Source organism: Dicentrarchus labrax, unplaced genomic scaffold (genome assembly GCF_905237075.1).
Source record: "Dicentrarchus labrax unplaced genomic scaffold, dlabrax2021, whole genome shotgun sequence".
In the NCBI taxonomy this organism is placed as follows: domain Eukaryota; kingdom Metazoa; phylum Chordata; class Actinopteri; family Moronidae; genus Dicentrarchus; species Dicentrarchus labrax.
The window spans coordinates 16,088,610-16,107,658 of record NW_026136718.1 but is presented as its reverse complement, the minus strand read 5'-3'; the positions used below and the strand labels follow the sequence as shown (position 1 = coordinate 16,107,658).

The following is a 19,049-nucleotide window of genomic DNA, read 5'->3' as shown; positions in this document are numbered from 1 at the left end:
TCAGACCTGCTGAAGAGTCTGTGGGACTCGAGATTAATCTAACTCTGACAGTGTAATAATCAACACTATGTCAGTCTTCATATGAATCAACATCCTTCACAATTTGGTTAACACTTTTAGGTGATTATGAGCTCACACATCAGCACCACGACAGCACAGATAATAATACATTCATCAGCCGTGACTAACCAGGCAGTTCTCCACAGTTTAGTTTACATCTGATTTGTATTTCGAGTTGACAGGAACAGATTGGAAAGTTATTTTTCCATCAACAGAGCTGATTCAGCTCCGTAACAGCTGTTCAAAACAAAAAAACGTGTTGAATTAACTCTGATGTATTTATATATCTACACATGAACAACCACTGACATACTGAAGTGTTGATTTTAAAGCCTCCCTACTGTGTGCGTACAGTCTGGAGCATCATTAGTGAAATAACTTGACGCCAACTCTGTACTAACGCTCTGTTTCTCTGTCTGGATATATGGTCTGTATTTACCTTTTATAGAGAACTGTTTGTTTATAGCGAAGGAGAAGCTGTTTGTGTGAGCACAGTGGAAATGACTGGATATTTTTCTCTCCTCCTAGTATTACACAGCCGAGTGTCTGACATCCTGAAAAGGGAAACAATGTTTACCTGGGCAGGACAAGGACTCCCCGAGTCTGACCATTTACACATCATTACAGATTTAACAGCTCTGCCTGTTTGAAATAGAAGAATGTGTGCCTAATGACCCCTGTACTTTTCCTCCCGGAGCTGCTGTGTAAATACTAAAACACTCAACAGGCTGTCTGAGTGCATACATGCTGTTATTAATCCTGTTATTGTATTATTTTTGGGCTGGGAAGTGGGATTGGACAGGGCCGGATGAGGCTGCAAACAGGGAAGTAGGGGTGGAGGGTGAGGAGAAGCATGGAGGAGGCGGACAGGTTATTCAACTGAAGCCCTCCAGTTATTTTGGGTCTGAATTTGGTTCTAAATGCTCGTATTGTTTTATGGGTTTTTACACATGAGTGTCAGACAATGTTAAGGTGTCTCCTCTGGTTACAAACACATGTTCAGCTGTCACGCCTCATGGCTCCAGAGACGTACATGTAAAAACACACACACACATGCAGACTGTTTTGGTTTTTTTTGTCTCCTGTAAAAAAAATGTTCTCCCACTGTGAAAAAGAGAGGAATGTACACATGTAGTATTCGTTGTTGAGACTGGGCAAACACATTTCATGTTGGTTAGCAGGCTTGCTGTCTAGTTTTTGTAGACATTGTGTAGACACAAGAGGATGACACTCATACTCACAATTATTAGTGCTGTATTGTGCAGCAGACCTGAATGCAAGAGGCACACGTATTCACAGCTCAAAGGATACAAATAAAAAAACAAAAACAGCCTAGTGTAAAGTGCAGAATAAAAGTGCTTTAAAAACAGTGAAAAAGATGTTTTACTCTTAGTTGTTGAACCATTAATAAACTATAACACGTTCAGATAAATCCGCTGAAATTCAATTAAATATCTTTCACCAAATTATAGTAGTATTACCAAATATACCAAATCATCTCACTGTACATGCCTGTATATATACCTATATATATATATGTACTCACTGTGCAGTAATAATATTGTTTTACTGTTAAGTGTTAGTCTAAACAACAGTTTTAATGTCAGATGGTGTTAAGTATAATTTGTGTTGCTATTATGGGTTTGTATGTATATTTTAAATGTATTTAGCACAGTCCCAAGGTCCACACACTAGCTTTTCTTCTCCACATGGTCATTGTCAGTGGATGGAGTTTGCTCTGTTGCCATGGAGATTGATCAGTAGCTATGAGCTTTAGTGTCTAAATGAACTGTGATTATACTTTTGATGGTCTCATACAAATCCAAACTGAGTTATTCAATGATGATAATCCCACTCTCGCCTTGTTGAGAGCTTTTAAAAATACCTGTAGAGTTTTAACGGAGGGCGACATCAGGTGGACACGGACGGTACCGTTAAAGTCTCATCAATCAATAGTGTCATTGATATTATCTGGTAGTCGAGATATTTGTCTTTTTTTCTTTTAAATAAATAAAAATAAATAAAAATAAAATAAATAAAAAATGTTTTCTTATATTTATTTTCTTTTCCTTGCTTTGCTGCGTGACGCACGATGTGACGACACCCGCAGTCGACGGGAGACCTGGTAACCCTTGGCACACACACACACACACACACACGTCCCAGCAGCAGGAAGAGATGGAGACCCAGAACAACTTCCACGCTGCTCATTTGTTGTTGTTGTTGTTGTTGTTTGTGTTTGTGGACGCCGCTCCTGAGTCCACGCGGACGGTGGAGTTCAACGTTAAACCGGGAGGAGTTGTGCACACGTTCACCGAGCGGATTGTAAGTGACTGCATCCATTAGTCTGTTTCACACTGTTAGCTCGCGTTATAGACCCTAACCCGGGATATCGATCCAGTTCTATCGATTGATCAGCAGTTGATACTCTGATTACACATTGGGAATGTGTAGTGCGCGTGTAAGACGCGTGTGTCTCTCGTCAAAGTGAGTCACATTAGTTTTATTCGATGTTTTTATTATAAAGTAAAGCGGAAAAACTACATTCCGCCGCTCGGCTGTAGTCGCAGCTCGATGACGACACAGCCCGTGAGAGGCTGCCACGTCGCTGCCGGAGTGACACAACGGCTCCATTGATTGGCTGACAGCTTCAGTGACTGTTCAGTATGACGTCTGCACATTAACACTAACACTAGATTGTTGTTTTGGTTTTTTTTTATGCACTAATATTTATCTGTATGTATTTATGTAAACGCTGATCAATAATTAAAATAGAGGCTCAATATTGCCTTATATATATTGATCACTGTAGGTTTACTGCACAGCTGACGTCACATGACAGCAGGAAACCCACAGGTGTCACTGATGGTGGCTCAGGGCTCAGGGTCGAGCTGTGCTGTGGTCAGACAAGAGACCATTGTTGTGATTGAATAATCATATATAAAGTAATCAAACTGATGCTCTCCATTCAACTGGTCTTCATATATGAAACTAAACTGTTTATATGTAGTCAGTTACTAATTAAACTGAAAAGCAAGTTAATCTTTGCCCTTTGTGAAGCTGCAAAAATGTTTTCATATGTTCACTTGATAAATGACAAAGTGTGAATTTATTCAAACAACGAAATCAACACTAACACACTCTCCTAATGCCGATTTAAGACATTTCTGACTGAAATAATAACAGTCGCTGTTTATTAATAGCTTGTTAAAGGAATTATAGTGGAAATAATGTGCAGATTTAACTGTGCAGTAACCAGCACTGTGTTACCCTGTCTTATTGCAGAAGGAGTATGAATGCTCGTTCACCTATGCTTCACAAGGGGGAACCAATGAGGTGAGTGTCTGTCTTCTTCCTCTCCAGCATCATGGCATTGATTTGTTACTACAGACAGTTTTATGCATAAATATTCTTCTGTTTCTGTGCCAAACAGCAATGGCTGATGAGTGTGGGTCTGAGTGATGACGACCGACTGTTTTCCTGCTCTGTGTGGAGGTGACACACACACACACACACACACACACACACACACACAGCAGTCTCTCCTTCAGCTCAGTGACCCTGATGTTCAGTGTGTCTTCAGTGAGAATCTGCTCCGTCTGTCCAATGAGTCATTTTTTTATTTTAGTTAATCGTGACAGTCCCAGTAGACAGACGGAGAAGAACAATAGAACAGAGTTTCCAACCTCAGTGGTTTAAATATATTCATGTCCGACATTGACTTAATAAGCAAATCGATGTATGCAAATGACTTTATGTTGGTTAACACATATTTCCTTTTCATTTCTGCCAGGCCTCAGGGGAAGTCCTACCTGTTTTTCACTCAGTTCAAAGCTGAAATGAAGGGAACCAAAATTGAATACGCCAATGCATATGTAAGTATAAAAGAAACACAATTCCCTCAGCTGTTTGTTTTTATATTGTTGGTCGTACAGGGACTACTTGGTCTGACTAATTGATCTCTGATCTCTTTCAACTGCAGCTTGATTGTAATGAATTGAATAAATTAAGGTAACCGCATACAATCAGGTAACAACTTAAAGTGTGTGTGACATTGTCAGTTAGAGAAGGAGCTCTGTTGTTTTACATTTCTCTTTGCTTTGCCTCTTTTTATAACGAAAGGAAGTGAAATGTATGCTGAGTCAGACTTAAAATTACTGTCTAGGTCCTCCCACACACTACATAGTTTATCTTAAATAATGACCTGCAGATCCCTAGTCCTCAGTGCTGTAATTTGTTGGAAGCTGAATTGCACCACATCCTGCAGAATGTAATTATAATACTGCAGGTGCAACACATGACAACCCCTTCAGTTTTAGCTCCTCGGCCTTCCCCCTGCTGGATCATTAGCTGGAGTGGAGCTCATGTTGGACAGCAAAAAGCTTGCAGCACTTTACTGCCTAACAAAGATGTTGGTTTGAACAGAGCTTTTTCTTCGATGTTACGTCGCAGTGTCGTTCACCCTGTCAGTGCTGAGATCAAAGCTTCTCGTTCCTAAGCACAGAAGTTACATCGTCTGCACATTTGTTAGACAATCAAGGCAACGCACAGTTTTGCGTAGCCTGCAAATAATAAACCATCCATGTAAGCTCCAATACAGCGATAGATTTATCAGGCTCACGGTTGAGATTAAGGAGTTTTCTGACATTCAGTTTTTAAACTTTGCTTTTCTTGACTGCGTAGAATCAGCTGTCATCTGCACTTTGAGCTTGTCTTCTGAGACAAACTAGAGAAAGACTAATGGGTGTCACATGTAAGGACACAATTAATGATCAATAGTCGACCTCTTTCCTGCGTATTTATATGTATATGAAATGTATGAAACATTTCTCTACACTTATATAAGTCTTAAATTCCACGAACAGGATTAGGTGTCACCAAAAGTCATTCTCAGAGAACTTGAGGAATTTCAGTACTGCCACAACTAACAATTATTCTTTATTATCGATTCATCTATTGATTATTTTTTCAATGAATCAATGACTCAAATAGCTTGTTTTGTCTGTGCTACAGTCCAAACACTAAAGATATTCTATTTATGATGATATGAAGCAGATAAAAGATCCTCAGATATGTGAAACTGGAACCAGATTCAAACTAGACATTTTCAACTAAATGGTTAATTGTTTAATTTCTAAATTTAACTTACTTTGAATCAATAAAGTTAAGCTATGAACAATTCATTGTTACCCCCAGAAATCAACCAGAGTTTTTGGTTTCCCAGATTATTTAAATAAGATTTTCTTCAGGCGTCTGTTAACTTGAGGTCTGGCTATGTAAGATTAAATATCATCTAACATCACCTGAATGTACCTGCCATCCACTCCTGAGTGGAATTGAATAAAACCCGCTTTCTGCACTCATGTATCCATGGAAACCTTTCATGTGCTCCACGTGTCCCTGTACAATTTTTAGATTCTCCTCTCATGATGACTGGAGCTACATGGCAGCTAGTACCACCTTGGACAAACGAACACAGGCAGAGACACTCAAAAAAAAAAACAACAACTTTATTTCTCCTGGAAGCCAAACTCGTGTCTTTTGCACATAATGTCTGCTGGAAGGTTAATGTCTGGACTCTTTCTGAGCTCAGTCACTTAGCCGGAGGTCTGCCGTGTCTGATGGTGGTCGCCGGTGAAGTGAAGCACACCTTGACACGCCTCCTTCCCCCAGCAAGGACAGTCCTGACACTCTGTCATTAGTGAGAGCACATGTTTCCTCCTCCTGCTCTGGCTCCGTGCCCTGCAAGAAGAAGACAAACACACAAGATAATAACCTCACTAAATGACGGGACAAAAAAAAACATCCTCACACACACAAACACACACACACACACCTGCCACCCCCGCACAGCATCTCCTTGACCTTGTCGTCATATCCTCCTACTTTCCCGGCTAGTCTGTTGCAAAAAAAATAAAAAACTGCTGTCTCCTGCACCGCCTCTCATCCTGTTTTTGTTTATTTTTTCTTTTTCTCGTCTTCCCTTCCTTCCTTTCCTCCTCCTCCTCTCCTCCTCCTCCTCTTCATCACTGCTGCTGTATGTGTCTCCAGTCGCAGGCGGCGACGGCAGGACAGGGCGACGTGCCTTTGAAGCCGCAGGAATTTACCGTAGGAGACTCAACAGGTGAGAAATTGATTGAATTTCCAAGTGTTCAATCAACTCCCTCTGCTTGTCACGTCAATCTCTCCTTCCCTCCCTCCCTCCTTCCCTCCCTCCCCTCCATCACGTTGTGAGTTCCCTGCTGATTTCCCTCTAAAGCATATGCTCCAGCTGTGAGTGGGTTGCCATTTGTCCCTGTAGCATTATTTGTTGTTATTCAGTTTCTGCACAAATCCCCACCGTGGCTTCTGTTCCAGACTGTGATTAGCAAGATTTTGAAAGAGTCATAGCGCCTTTACTGTAACTGCCATTTTCAGCAGATTAGACGCTACAGTAGAACGGAGGCTTATAGACTCACAAACCCTGCTAACTATCACAGACTTGAGGATAATCCTATCTCTGTGAGACCTCTGGAAAACACTTCCATGCATGATTTCTAGAGAAAAACTACTACTTAAAAGTAGCACAGTGGGTAAATTGCTCGTACATTTTTTTGTAACAAACGTAAAAGCACGCTGCGGATTTTCCACAAGGGGGTGCTGTTCAGTCAGTATGAGACCAGTTGTACACATGCCAACCTGCACCGCCTATAGGGAAGAAGAGTAACTGCAGTTTAGGCCTACAGACGTCTCCACATAGAGGCCAAGTGATAGTTTTCATGATTGTATTGTTTGTGCCATCTGCCGGCAATGAATGTGACCACTGCAGATTGTTCTAGCTGCTGATAGCCGCGTGTGTGTGTGTGTGTGTGTGTGTGTGTGTGTGTGTGTGTGTGTGGCTTTACGTTTCGTTGATGGCTAACAGATTTAAAAAGGAAAAGTGTTCCAAATATAAAAACCTTCCTGGTTTAAAATTCGTAATACAGAGTAATTAGGAGAGTACAGAGTATTAGCTGACTCTGTTTGCATTTCGACGTGTTCTGTCGACAGTTTTACAGACGTCTCTTTTATAATAGAGCTGTATGGGGAGAATGCTTTCTAAAGCCTCCATAAGTGGCCACTGAGACAAATAGGCAGCAAGGTTGTATTTAGCTTTCTTTATAAATGTGTGGTTTTGTGAACTTAACGCTTTCAGACCCATGAATATCAGACGGGTGAACTTGAAGTGTTGATATTAACAGAATAAATGGTCATCCGAGTTCAATATTCAGCACTAAAGTCAAAAGTAAGTCAACCTAATGTACTTTGCAGCCCTTTTCTGCCCAGGAATGTGGAGGATGGCAGATACAGTATGAGCAGGATGAACACTAAGGTCTTCCTTATTCAGCAGAAAATATGCTCTAGTGAACAAAACTATTACATTTTTTAAGGTTTTATATGTCAAATAAAAAAAAAAACCCACAAGCACCACATATACTACCAGCAGCAGCCGCAGTACAAAGAGGAAATGAAACTGCAGTTTTAACACTCATTGCTTGCAGGTGACTCTAATATAAGATAGCATCAGCTCTTACTTCCTGTACCTGTAGATGGAGCACATCTACATCTGCAGGACTGATCTCCTGCTGCTTTTACTTTCCTTGCCAGCAGACAGTGCAGGTTGGACTGGACCCGCAGGTCTCAAAGTGCTGGCTCTGCAGCTCTGCAGTTAGACAGCACTGGCTGGTTTCTGGTGCTTTGCATAAATGTTTGCCCTTGTTTTAATATTGTCCGTGTCTCTTCCGTGACCTCCAGTGACCCACACAGATGGAAAGTTCAGCGCTCAACTCTCCAAGCTGACCCTCATCGGACGGACGCGACACGACGAGCTGTAATTGGCCAGAAGTCTGACTTGGCTTTTGGTCTTGTTTTGACCAATCAGAGCACCTTGGGGAGCTCTGAGTCAGGCCTCTGTGATTCAGCTCAGTAGTCAATGAAGGATGGATTTGGGAGAGTTCTTCCTGAGTGGCAACCAAAAAATGAAGTGGGATGATAGTGATGTAGCCTTTTGAGGCGATTTGTGTGTCAATACAGGAATAACCTGGTATGTTTTTACAATGGATTTATCTGCTACTTTGGATAAAAATAAACACAGGAATCAGTTGAGTATTCATATTTCTTACTACATAACGTTGTAGTTTCAATTCTGCCATAAGATAAAGTGCTTCCATAGTAGTTTCTGAGGGTATAAGATTTACAGAGAGCAAATCTCTCCTGATCCACTGGGGACGTATGTGAATGTATAGAGGATTGCTGTCCGGGGGGGTTTGTAAAGTATAGATAGTATATTTAGAGTAGGGAGGGATTTATCCATCTTGTGTAATCCTGAGGGGAAAGTGAATAATCCCGAATAACGTCATCGCACACACAGAAACTATTACATTTTGCACAATCTCTGTCTGTTCTACATAACTGTAAGCACACATCTTATCCCATAAATCACCAATTAGTACCACTTGCGAAAGCCTTTTTCTTTTTTATGTTTGTGTTTTTGGCCAGAAGGGATACAGAAAACAGATAGCAGCTTCATAACATGATATTAAGAGATAGAAATACAGTATACACTGAAGATCACACTGCGTTTTTGCATTTTTGGATAAACCTCAAACAGCGTCAACATGAATTCATTAAAAAAAAAAACCCAAGTTGAGAGAATATGACAAGTAATAAATAATAAATGGTTATTTTATTTGAAATTACCTTAATCGTGATAATTTTAATTAGACACCTGCAGCCGATGATGCAGCAGAAGATACATGTTTCTAATTTCATGATTTTTCAATGACTTCACAGTTACATTGTTTGAGTTTTAACCCAGAAATACTCAAACACAAGGCATGCTCAGACATTTGGATGAGTATATCTGGCAAAGTGATGCCGTCATATATTCCTGAGCCCTTTGAGAACCTTTTGCTTTCATCCTTCAGTGCCACAAGTGTGGATCAGCGAGGATATTGTGCAGGTTTCAGAAGTACATCACCATGATTACAGCCCCCCCCCCCTCTCTCTGCACCCTTATGTAGCGAGTAGGATTGCCTTTATCTTCCTTACATCGATCCAACCCTCTTGGATCCACACGAGATGAGTTCTGGGGATTGATTTCAGATTTGAGGATTTTGCTGATTTGATTCTGAGGTCTGAGATTCGTACCTTGTTTGGTCTGAGTTCGGATCCTCTCATCACTGTCTAGCGGTGATCCTCCGGAGTTGAGGAAATGCTCAGTTTGTGTCTCTTGTGTCCGTCAAGACTCCCTCCGGGGTCACAACAGGAAACGTTCAGATGCTGTTTCAGAATAGAAAAACCACACACGATGTTACTTATTTTATACATGTTTTCTTTTTTCTACTCCTTGATTGTTCTGATTCATGATGAAATGTGATGTCAATAAAGACATGTTGTCACTGTTCTGGGGATAACTCAATGTTTTTGTCTTGTTATGTCAGTCATGATCTGATTGAACGTCCCACATCCTCGTTAAAGGGTAAACATGAAAAGAGAGGAGGAATTTGAGTGCCAGCATAGTGGCATTAAATATTCTGAGCCGTGTCAGAGCCGGGCCAGAGTGAACATGCCGCCGTCATTTCTGTCTAAAATAACAGTAATTTTAGTACCAGCACTAATGTATTCCTAATTTGAACACGCAATAGAAATCAGCCAGTTTTTCAGCATACAAATGAAACTTGATGTGAAACTTTATATTGGAATAAGCTTTATGAAAAATTTGCTTCAAAATTTATTCTGTAAGCGTACTCAATTAACATATATTGTCCTCGGATAAATGTTTCCATGAGATAAAGAGCTTCCATTGTTTCTTCTTAATTTCAGGGGGAGAGGGGCTTTGCAGGGAGGATCTACTAAATCCAGAGGCACATATGGGAATGTATGTTGATCTTTGTGGGCTTACAGAGATATAGAGTCAGGAGGGATTTATTCATCTTATGTTAAGCCAAGAGAAAATCAGTAATCATGATTGTCCTCAAATTAGCGTCAGTTAGTTTGAATGCTGTGATGTAACAACTACGCGTTTATACTGAAAGCACGGATTTTACCAGTGCTTTAACGTAAAATCTAACCATGACTGTAACTATAAACCACCTGGATTTCATGTAGAGGAAATCTATTGTAGTAGCTCTTTAGCAGTTTCAACAAGATCACGACAAGCTGTGCCAAGAAACTCCCACAGTTTCCTACTTATAATTAAAGCATCTTATAGCAAAGATGTAACTGTTTCGGGCTCTGATTTCCAGTTTTGTGGCCTTGTAGAGAAAACATTTGATCATTTGTTCTCAAGATGGTTGTTCCATTGAGTAATACGTCTCCACGGCACAATAGATCTTTGTATACCGCCGGTTTACTCTGTCTCTGTGACTCAGAGCTGCCTCTATGCTGTCATCCAAACGCTAAACACATCACTACTGTTTACCATCTGGTACCAGAAGAGATGTTTACTTTCAACTTTTCCCCCTACAGTACTACCGTCAGGAAAATATATACACTTGATGCTGCCAAGCACTGGCTTACATTACGATGGCGCACATTAAAGAGCCTAGATCAGAAACATTTTTTGCCACGCTATCAAAGTGGCTCCGGGGAGGGCATTGTCAGTCTGTCCGTCAAGCTCTTTAGTGCAGACGGAAATATCTCAACAACTTTTCAATCAATTCCCGTGAAAGTTTATACAATCATTTATGGTCCCAGAGGATGCATCCTGCTGACTTTGGTGGACTTTTCCTTCTAGCACCACCTGCAGACCAACGGATGTAAAATGTCTCAGCAACTAATGGATGCATTGACATGAAATCTGGTGCATTCATATTCCCCTCAGGATGAATTGTAATAGTTTTAGTGATTATTTTAAATTTGTCTGTAGTCAAGTAAACCTTTTGGCTTGTAAAACAAAGCAATGTCTACTTGCATGTCTACCAGTTGTGACCCATTCAATCAAAGATATTTTTTCTCCTTGTTAAAGTCCTAAAGAAGTAATTTATGATGAAAAACATTGGAGATGATCAAAATCTTTTATTTTCTGTTTATCATCTCGCAACCACTCAAATATATCTTGCTTCCCTCCTCACATGCCATTTAGGAGCTGAAGCTAAGCGCCATGAATTCTGGCACCATCTCTGTGTTCCTTCAATGAATGATCATACAGATCGTCCATCTTTCCTGTTTCTGGTTTGTCGCGCTCAGCTGAAAAAAAAAGAGTGGTGTGCGACCTGGTGCCACCGGACCAAAATCCTGGCGCGCCAGCGAGATCTGCGTCATTTTGACGTCACGTTGTCGCGCGACAGGTCGGGTCAATGTCCACTAATAACATGAAAAGACCCAAACCAACAATGAGTTGATCCTACTAACAGGTTATTTCTGTGTATTCAGAGCCTGATATAGCTTATTCCTCAGTGCCATAAAGCAAAAACTATTAAAAAATGTGTCAGTGAGTCACACCGCTGCACTGGGTGGGTTTCCGTCACTATGATGAACTGTAGATTATTTTGAGTCAATCTCACATACGCCATCCTGCTGCTGTAAATACTCACAAGAGCACCAAGAGAAACTATATATTAATCCACAGCAGAAAATAGTCCCTAACAAATGCACTATTTCTTCCTGTTTGAGCAACATTTACTAAAAACGACAGAACCCAGCTGGTTCATGAAATTACTGAGCCGTAATGGAACTCCATATTTGTGGGCCATTTCTTAAGATATACTTCTTCAGTAGGAAGAAATGGGCCACAGGCAGGGTAGAGAAGTCAGAAAGTAGTGAGACACAGACTAACACACTGTTGGATTTGGTCTTTTCATTTGATTTGTTGACAATGAGAGAAAACATAGACCACAATCTTTATTTATCCTGTTTTTTTATGAAAAAAAGAGCCACAAGAAGGCATTGAATTAAACTACAGAAACATTTCAGAGAGGACAACATCAGAAGACCTAAATAAATGAGCCATCGATTTACTGCTTGTATTTATGTAATCAATCTGGCTGGCATTCCTGTTTGTGTTTCTCTCGATTTCCTTTCACACACACCTGCCCCCCATTTCTCTCTCTTTGCATCTCCTGACATTTGGAGGGGAACAGATGGAGATTGTGGCCGGGTCGGTCAAGCCAGAGGCAGCAAAGGAGATGGGATTTTTGTAACACCAGGGGCTCGGTGAAGGGTACAACGAATGGCCAGCTGCCCCTTGTCTCCCCTGACGCGCACCCAGGCGCTGGGCTGGTGACCCAGTCAGCTCAGCGCCACTCGTCCTGTTCACGTCTTATCTGGCCTTGCTAAGTTCCTCATATTATGAGACCTTCTCTGTCTCCAGATCTATCACAGATCTCCAGCCTCTCCTCCTCCGCGTGAGCTTTTCACACCGCTGTGGCAAAGTAGCCTGGGCTGTACTGAGTTCTCGTTATACCATCACGACTCCTGACAGCAATTACCTAACCCAGACAATGCTGATACATGTGAGTGGATGTGTCTGGCTGCACAGGTTGAAGTGCACTAATGTTATCAGTTCTTTCTTTGTCTTGACATCTTGCAATAATTTTAATTTCCTTCATTATTCTATCTAATTAGGCTTTCTCCTTTGCCCTTTAGCTGTGCAATCTGTGGGAGTCTGAGAGCTGGGATGCAAAGTAAGCATCTGTATAGAGGCTCTTGTTACCAAAGCAGTAACCCAGACAGATGTTATGATGCCCTGTGTATGTTCAGCTTATGTACTCAAGAGATTTGTATGGAAGAAGAGAGGGGAAAGGACGTCCGCAGAGCCAAGCTGTTCTTCCTAACATACTCACCCCAAGTTGCGTCTGCATCTTGTCACCTTGGAAACTTGGTCTCAGCTCAACTTGGCGAGCCTTAAATCACTCTCCACTCTAGCAGACCCGTGGCTGGTGCTGTGAATATGGCTCTGGTCGATCAGCCTCCCCCACCTGCTGCATTGTCTCACACTGTGGTCGAGAGCAGCCTCCTTTTCTCAGGGTACGGAGGAGCTTTGCGGGGCTCCTTCACTTTCTTTGTGTGCTCAGAGGGTCTGTGGTGGGGGTACGGAGGAGGCTTGCGACCTCTGCGGCCTTGTGCTGTTGGTGGTTTAGCTGTGGCTGTGGGGGCAGTGCACACCTGTGAAGGTCTATGAACAGACCCTGCTGAGGATGTTCTCCGCTCTCTGTCATTGTTGGACACAGTTTGAGTTTCTGAGTTGGTGGGTGGGCAGCTGGCAAGGGGAGGCTGAATCGATGATGGAGAACACTGAACACCAGATGGGTGGTCACTTTGTGGGGTCTGATAAGATGCGATTTTGTTCTCTATGATGACAGACGGGCTACGGGTGGGGGGTGGGTGAGGCTTTGGGGACAGAGGGAAGGGAGGGGAGACAGGGCTGACCCTGATACAGGAGGAAGGCCCAGGGGAGGGAGGCTGAGAACCAGGGCCGTTGGGGTGATGGAGGTTTACAGTTAGAGGGGAGAGACCAGGAGTGGGAGGCCGAACAGGGAGGTTTCTTTGAGGAGACAAGGCGAGGTCATGAGAGGTGAGGTTTTGAAGTTGAGGGCGGTTAGATGGAGGAAGATTATTGTTGTACTGCAGCTGCCCACCTTGTCTGGGAGAAGACCCCAGACTGCATGTGAACCGAAGAGTTCGACTCCTCTCTGATGAAAACGCAGAGTTTACTGGGCACAGCAGCACATTTGGTGGAGATTGGCTCCTGCTATGATGATCTCTCCTGAGGGTGCCAGATGAGTCTGTAGTTCCTGGCCCGTTTTCAGGCTCTGAAAGCCTCTGATGGGTGCTGCCTACTGTCACCTCGCTGGAGCTGGAACCTGAACTGGAGCTGCTGTCGCTGGTTGGCTTGGCCATGTCGCCTCCTGCAGTCCTCTGCTGCTCCTCCTCATTCAGATCAATGGATGAAGTTAGATTGTCAATCTGCTGCACCACCTAAAAAATACACACAATCGATGGATAAATACAAACAGTATGGTAACTGGAGTGCTTTCAGACGGTTTGTTCTGCGGCTCTGAATTGAACTTGAAAAACTACCCCAATGACGTCATAGTAATGTCATCATGTTTATGTCCGAGACTTAAAGGACCAGTGTGTAGGAGAAAGTATGGTGGCTGCAAGAAAACGCAAAATGCCCTCTCTAGAGCCAGTGTTTGGTTTGTCCGTTCTGGGCTACTGTAGAAACATGGCGGACTCCATAGAAGACGTACCAGCTCGCTCTATAGATATAAACAGCTCATTTTAAAGTAACAAAAACAACAATGATTCTTATTTTCAGGTGATTATATACTAATGAAAACATACCTATGAATATTATAGTCAATGTTTGCTAATAGATCCTCCTTAATGTTACACATTTGACCTTTTAACATTTTTAACAGAAAGCCCAGAAAAGCCAAACTGGATGCATTGGAGTGTTTGTCAGGCAGGGAAGGTCTAACCAAAACCCTCTATTAAGTTGCATTATGGGAAAGGAAAATGAAAGCCTGAAAGCTCTTATTGTTTTCATTGTTGTTTAATCTGCCAAGTGATCGTTCAGTCATTTAAGATAGAATTGCTTGCTTTGTCCTACAAACGGTCCAAAACCAAAGAAGTTTACAATTTATATAAAACAGAGGAAAGCAGCAAATCCTCACAAGGCGTTTGATTAATAACTTGATTAATCTTTACTCAGTTAAGTGACTTCAACAGTGCTTTGAAGTAACATGTCTTTATTTTGATAGACAGCAGCCATCCCAGCCAGATGATCAGCGGTTTAGACCTCTATGCCAACAGGACACTACAACACCATATGAATCTAAATGTATTTATATATATATTTATTAATCTCTAACAAATAGATTGATAACACACATAACCAATCTTACCGCTGTAGCCTTAATGGAGATATTAGAACTTTGAGTAATCATGTTTTCCTGCATTTGCATGTCTGCATTTATAAACTGGAGCATTTCAGCTGTGGACTCTCACCAGATGTATAGCTGTAATCTGTAAGTATGTCACACAAGCTACTACTTAGTGCAGAAAAATGTTCAGCTCAGCCTAGAAAAGAAGAGATTACTATTATGGGAAATGTGTAAGATACATTTAGATGGGTTTCCCTTCTAATGCCTCTCAGTTGATAGTGAATAGCACACCATACAATGCATCATATGGAGGTACGCATTTAGAATATATGTAAAGCATGAGTGTATGCACAACACACATATGGACATAAATGCTTAACACAAAAACACAGTCAGGTTAGTGGACGCACACACACACACACACACACACACACACACACACACACGTGCAATGACGGAGGCTGGAGAGATTGGGAAAAATTACACTGGGGAAAATGTTTGACCTATCTCTCCACCTGTTCTATGTGCACAGATAAATCCTCAGCCCCTGCTGGAACCGATGAATTATTGTTTTGTTCTCTGTGTTCAACAACATCCTTGCTGATGTCAAAAGATGACCTGGTTTGTCTTTTTTTTTTTATGCTGTAGCTTTTTGGGTGAGGCATTTCATATTACTTTGAAGTACAGCGTGTATAATGCACATCAAGTGACTCTGGGCAGGTGCTTCTTGTTAATGTCAGAAATCAGAGGAGATAAAAGGGAAGAGGACCCTGGTTTTCATCTGCCGTTCCCCAGAGTCTTTATTAAAAACAATGTTTTTTGACCCCTCCGGTCTTCACATGCAGTGCTGAGAGATGTTTGTTGTAGAGCTCAGTCATTTAAGTTTCATTTAACTCTTTCGGTTTAACTCTGTTGTTGTTTTGCTCGGAGTTCTGAGTCATAGTGCAGTTTTTGATCTGTCGAAAAAGCCTTTGGAAAAGATCCTCATATTCATGTGTGAGCTTGCTTTTGTTTTCTTTTTCCTTCTGCTCCATAAGAGAGAGGTCTTTAACGTTGCTTTAATATTTGTGTAGTGTCTGTCCAAAATGCTTTAAAGACTCACTACAATATCATTGTATAACAGTGATTGATTATTAAATAAAGCTGAGGGTTGCTGCTCATGCAACAGAATGTTAAAACAGGGCTTTGAAATAAATATGCGACCAAAGTCTTCTCTGGTGCCTTATCTTCCTTTGATCTGTCGTCTCTGTTGTGAAAATTTTGGATTTTCTATCACAGTGTCTAGTTGCTCCCCCTCCTCCTACCCCTCTTTTTGTGTAGCCTACAGTATATGCTCTTTCATCAGTGTTATATTAACACTGTCACACAAAAAGCTCGCAGCCAGGATGATGAGGTTACTACCTTGGGTTTAGCAGCGACCCCGCAGATGCAGATCAAATGCCAAGAGGCGAGATTTATGTGTCACTTTTACTGGCTGAGGAATACGAGGCAGAGATACTCAGGCATAAATGGATTATAAAAAGCGTCGGACGCTATCCAGCTGTGCCTGGAGCAGCATCTGTCCATAAGGAGGGAGAGTGGAGGAAGAGATGAGAGGGGATGTTAGAGGAGGAAAGACAGAATGAGAGATGCAGAGAGGAAAGCGACTGCTTTGCCTAATGTCACACGGCATCATCTCAGCAACCTCCAAATGCATCATGCAAATGGGGCATAACTATTGTTTCATTCACCTCTATGAAAATCTACGCTTGAATTGAACACAAGTGGTGTATATCTTTGGAGACAGATGACAGAGGAGAGTTGGAGTTTGCAGACTGTGGTGGATTCATGCAACCCTGCTGCTGACTTTTTAATGCATGTTAAATTCTGCTGAGGACGTGCATTTGTAGCCTGCATTGTTATCTACAAACCCTTAAGGGTTTTTTCAGCAGAAGCATGAACACTTTCCTGCATGAGGAAATGTCTGAGTTAATGTGAGAGGATGCAGTAACTCCTCTGCTCCCATTCTCAACTGATGTGTTGCTGTTTGTCTTGTCGGTTCAGGAATGACATGTCATGATTGTGTAGGTGAAATGGTTGAATAAACAATGAACAGCTTTTGTCATGTTGTGTCTCTCTTATTCCTTTTTTGGTGAGTTATACAGAATGAACAAAAAATCCAACACTTTACCTCTTTCATTTCCTGGTGAACGTCCCTCAGTGCTGTAAGAACCTGCTCCAGGTTGTCCACCACTCGTTTTATCTGGTTTCGAACCACCTTCCTGCTGCAACCTGCTTCCTTCCTCTGTGACTCCCCTTCGATGGTTGGCCTGTATTGGACCCATGTCTGGTTCTGACCCAGGACCCCAATACCCTCCGAGCTTGGTCTGGGTTTCCTGGGGCCTCGTAGAGTTGTGGTGCAGCCCAGGCCTCTCAGAGGAACCTCAGTAGAGAAGATGACTCCATTGAGAGGCCCGTTGAAACCCTCCACAGGTGGTTCCCTCAGCGTTGTCAGGTCTCTCTGGCTCTGGGAGTTCCTGCTCTGTTGTTTGATGTAGCTGAAGCTGGAGGTGAAGCCGTGCTGCCTCTCTATTAGTCCCTGAGTGTCTGAGCTCACCCAGCTGGATGAATGAAGGTCTCTTTGGCGGTAGGTGGTACTGCTGCCGTAGTCCCACACCTTCCCCCTCCTGTCCTCCGTGCCCACCACAGCAGGCACCTTACAGTTTGGCTCCTCCTGAACAGGAGCAGGAGGGGGTCCCACTAGCGGCCCATATTTCCTTATTGAGGTGCTGGTCCCGTCATTCTGCAGCTGAGGGAGGCTCGGGTGACTGCTGTGGTTCCTAACAAAGGTGTGGTTCTCCTTCGGGGGCGTGGAGCTGTTGCTCAGACCCTGCGGCCCGTCCCCTGGACTCATCTGCGTGTTGGAGTCTGGGTGAAGCTCTGGAGACTGGTTCCATCTGGCAGGACTATCCTCCCTCTGCTTCCCCAGACTCCCTGGCAGAATGTGGTGCCCCCTCAGCACCACTGGCAGCATTCTCGCCATCCCCACGCCATTACACCGAAGCTCCCCCTTCTTCGCTCGGTCCTTTCCCTGAATGGAGAAGAACCCGATTCCTTTGCCTTTCTCCAGCGGGGTCAGGCTGTTGCGGGCCTCTGAGGTGGATTTGTATGGTCCGTTGAGCCCCAGGTCACTGCTGTGGTGCGGCTTCAGACTATTGCGCAGCCAGGGGATGAAGTGAGGGGCGTGGGGCTTGAAGCCTTTCTGCTCCCCGGGCGCTGGAGCCCTGCTGTCAGAAAACATGGTGATGGATGATGTCCAGCAGCCTCACAGAAAGAAGAAGAAGATGAAGAAGAAGAAGCAGAAGAGGAACAGGAGGACTCCTGAGACACAGAGAGCTTCTTCCTCTTTTTCCATGAATCTCCTCCTGCCTTTGCCATTAACATAGACTGTATCCACTCTATCTTTAGTCTCTTTTCCCCTTCCCTCTCCCTCTCCTACTCTGTCTCCAAAACTTTTATCTGCTTTTTCCTCTCTTCATCGCAGATCCCACCCACCCACTCCCCTTTTCCCGCTGAAGCCTGTTTCTGATTTTATCGGCCTGCCTTTTTCCCTCTTATTCCTCCGTTTCTGCTTCTCCTCCCACTATCCTCTCCGTTGTAGTGCTCTTGAGCCCCTCACCCCCTCATTGGGCCGGGCTTGGAGATGCCGAGGGCCTCTCTCTCTCCGTCTTCTCCCTCTGCCTGCCTGCGTCTCACTGGCTCAGTAGCAGTGGAGGCTTCCTGTCTCTACATCTCTCTCTCTCTTTCTCTCTCTCTCTTCCTGTCTCTCTACCCCCCCCCAGACTGCGCTGCGCTGCCTCCTATCCTCGCTCTTTCTTCCTCCCACTCCCTCTCACTGCTCTAACTCCCTCCTTTCTCTATTTCCCTCTTCTCTCCCCATCTCTGTCTCTTCTCCTTGTTACTTTGCTCTCATCTGAGAACCCCTTATCATCCTCTATCTTTGCAACTCTCTTTTCCTCTCTTTTCCTCCCCTTTCTGTCACTCTCTTTCTCCCCCCCTAGAGAAGCTGAACTAGTGTTATTAATCCCCCGTTAGCCTATGTATACCCACGTGATTCACCCTGCTTCTGTTCTCATCTGATTACGCCTTCCCTGGCTCAGC

At 43.1% G+C, this 19,049-nt stretch overlaps 2 protein-coding genes across 2 annotated transcripts; one reads left to right on the top strand and one right to left on the bottom strand.

Annotated features, from left to right (window-relative positions):
- The first annotated feature begins 2,182 nt into the window (after positions 1-2,182).
- Positions 2,183-9,494, top strand: mydgf (myeloid-derived growth factor). The gene is made up of 6 exons (XM_051376651.1): positions 2,183-2,385; positions 3,346-3,396; positions 3,494-3,555; positions 3,854-3,935; positions 6,112-6,184; positions 7,834-9,494. The coding sequence occupies exons 1-6, from the start codon at positions 2,239-2,241 to the stop codon at positions 7,911-7,913; spliced, it is 495 nt and encodes a 164-aa protein (XP_051232611.1). The 5' UTR covers positions 2,183-2,238; the 3' UTR covers positions 7,914-9,494.
- On the bottom strand, positions 5,550-18,710 carry LOC127350228 (bromodomain-containing protein 4B-like). The gene is made up of 4 exons (XM_051376640.1): positions 17,080-18,710; positions 12,864-13,998; positions 9,229-9,360; positions 5,550-5,802 (listed from the first exon to the last, which is right to left on the bottom strand). Exons 1-2 carry the CDS (start codon positions 18,187-18,189, stop codon positions 13,012-13,014), a joined length of 2,097 nt encoding a protein of 698 aa, XP_051232600.1. The 5' UTR covers positions 18,190-18,710; the 3' UTR covers positions 5,550-5,802; positions 9,229-9,360; positions 12,864-13,011.
- Positions 18,711-19,049: the final 339 nt, after the last annotated feature.

Excerpts from the sequence above, each read along its gene's own strand:
- mydgf (XM_051376651.1), top strand. The coding sequence starts at position 2,239 with ATGGAGACCCAGAACAACTTCCACGCTGCTCATTTGTTGTTGTTGTTG. Across the intron at positions 3,397-3,493 it reads CACAAGGGGGAACCAATGAG|CAATGGCTGATGAGTGTGGG; the intron begins GTGAGTGTCTGT and ends TGTGCCAAACAG. Across the intron at positions 6,185-7,833 it reads TACCGTAGGAGACTCAACAG|TGACCCACACAGATGGAAAG; the intron begins GTGAGAAATTGA and ends CGTGACCTCCAG.
- LOC127350228 (XM_051376640.1), bottom strand. The coding sequence starts at position 18,189 with ATGTTTTCTGACAGCAGGGCTCCAGCGCCCGGGGAGCAGAAAGGCTTC. Across the intron at positions 13,999-17,079 it reads TTCACCAGGAAATGAAAGAG|GTGGTGCAGCAGATTGACAA; the intron begins GTAAAGTGTTGG and ends TGTATTTTTTAG.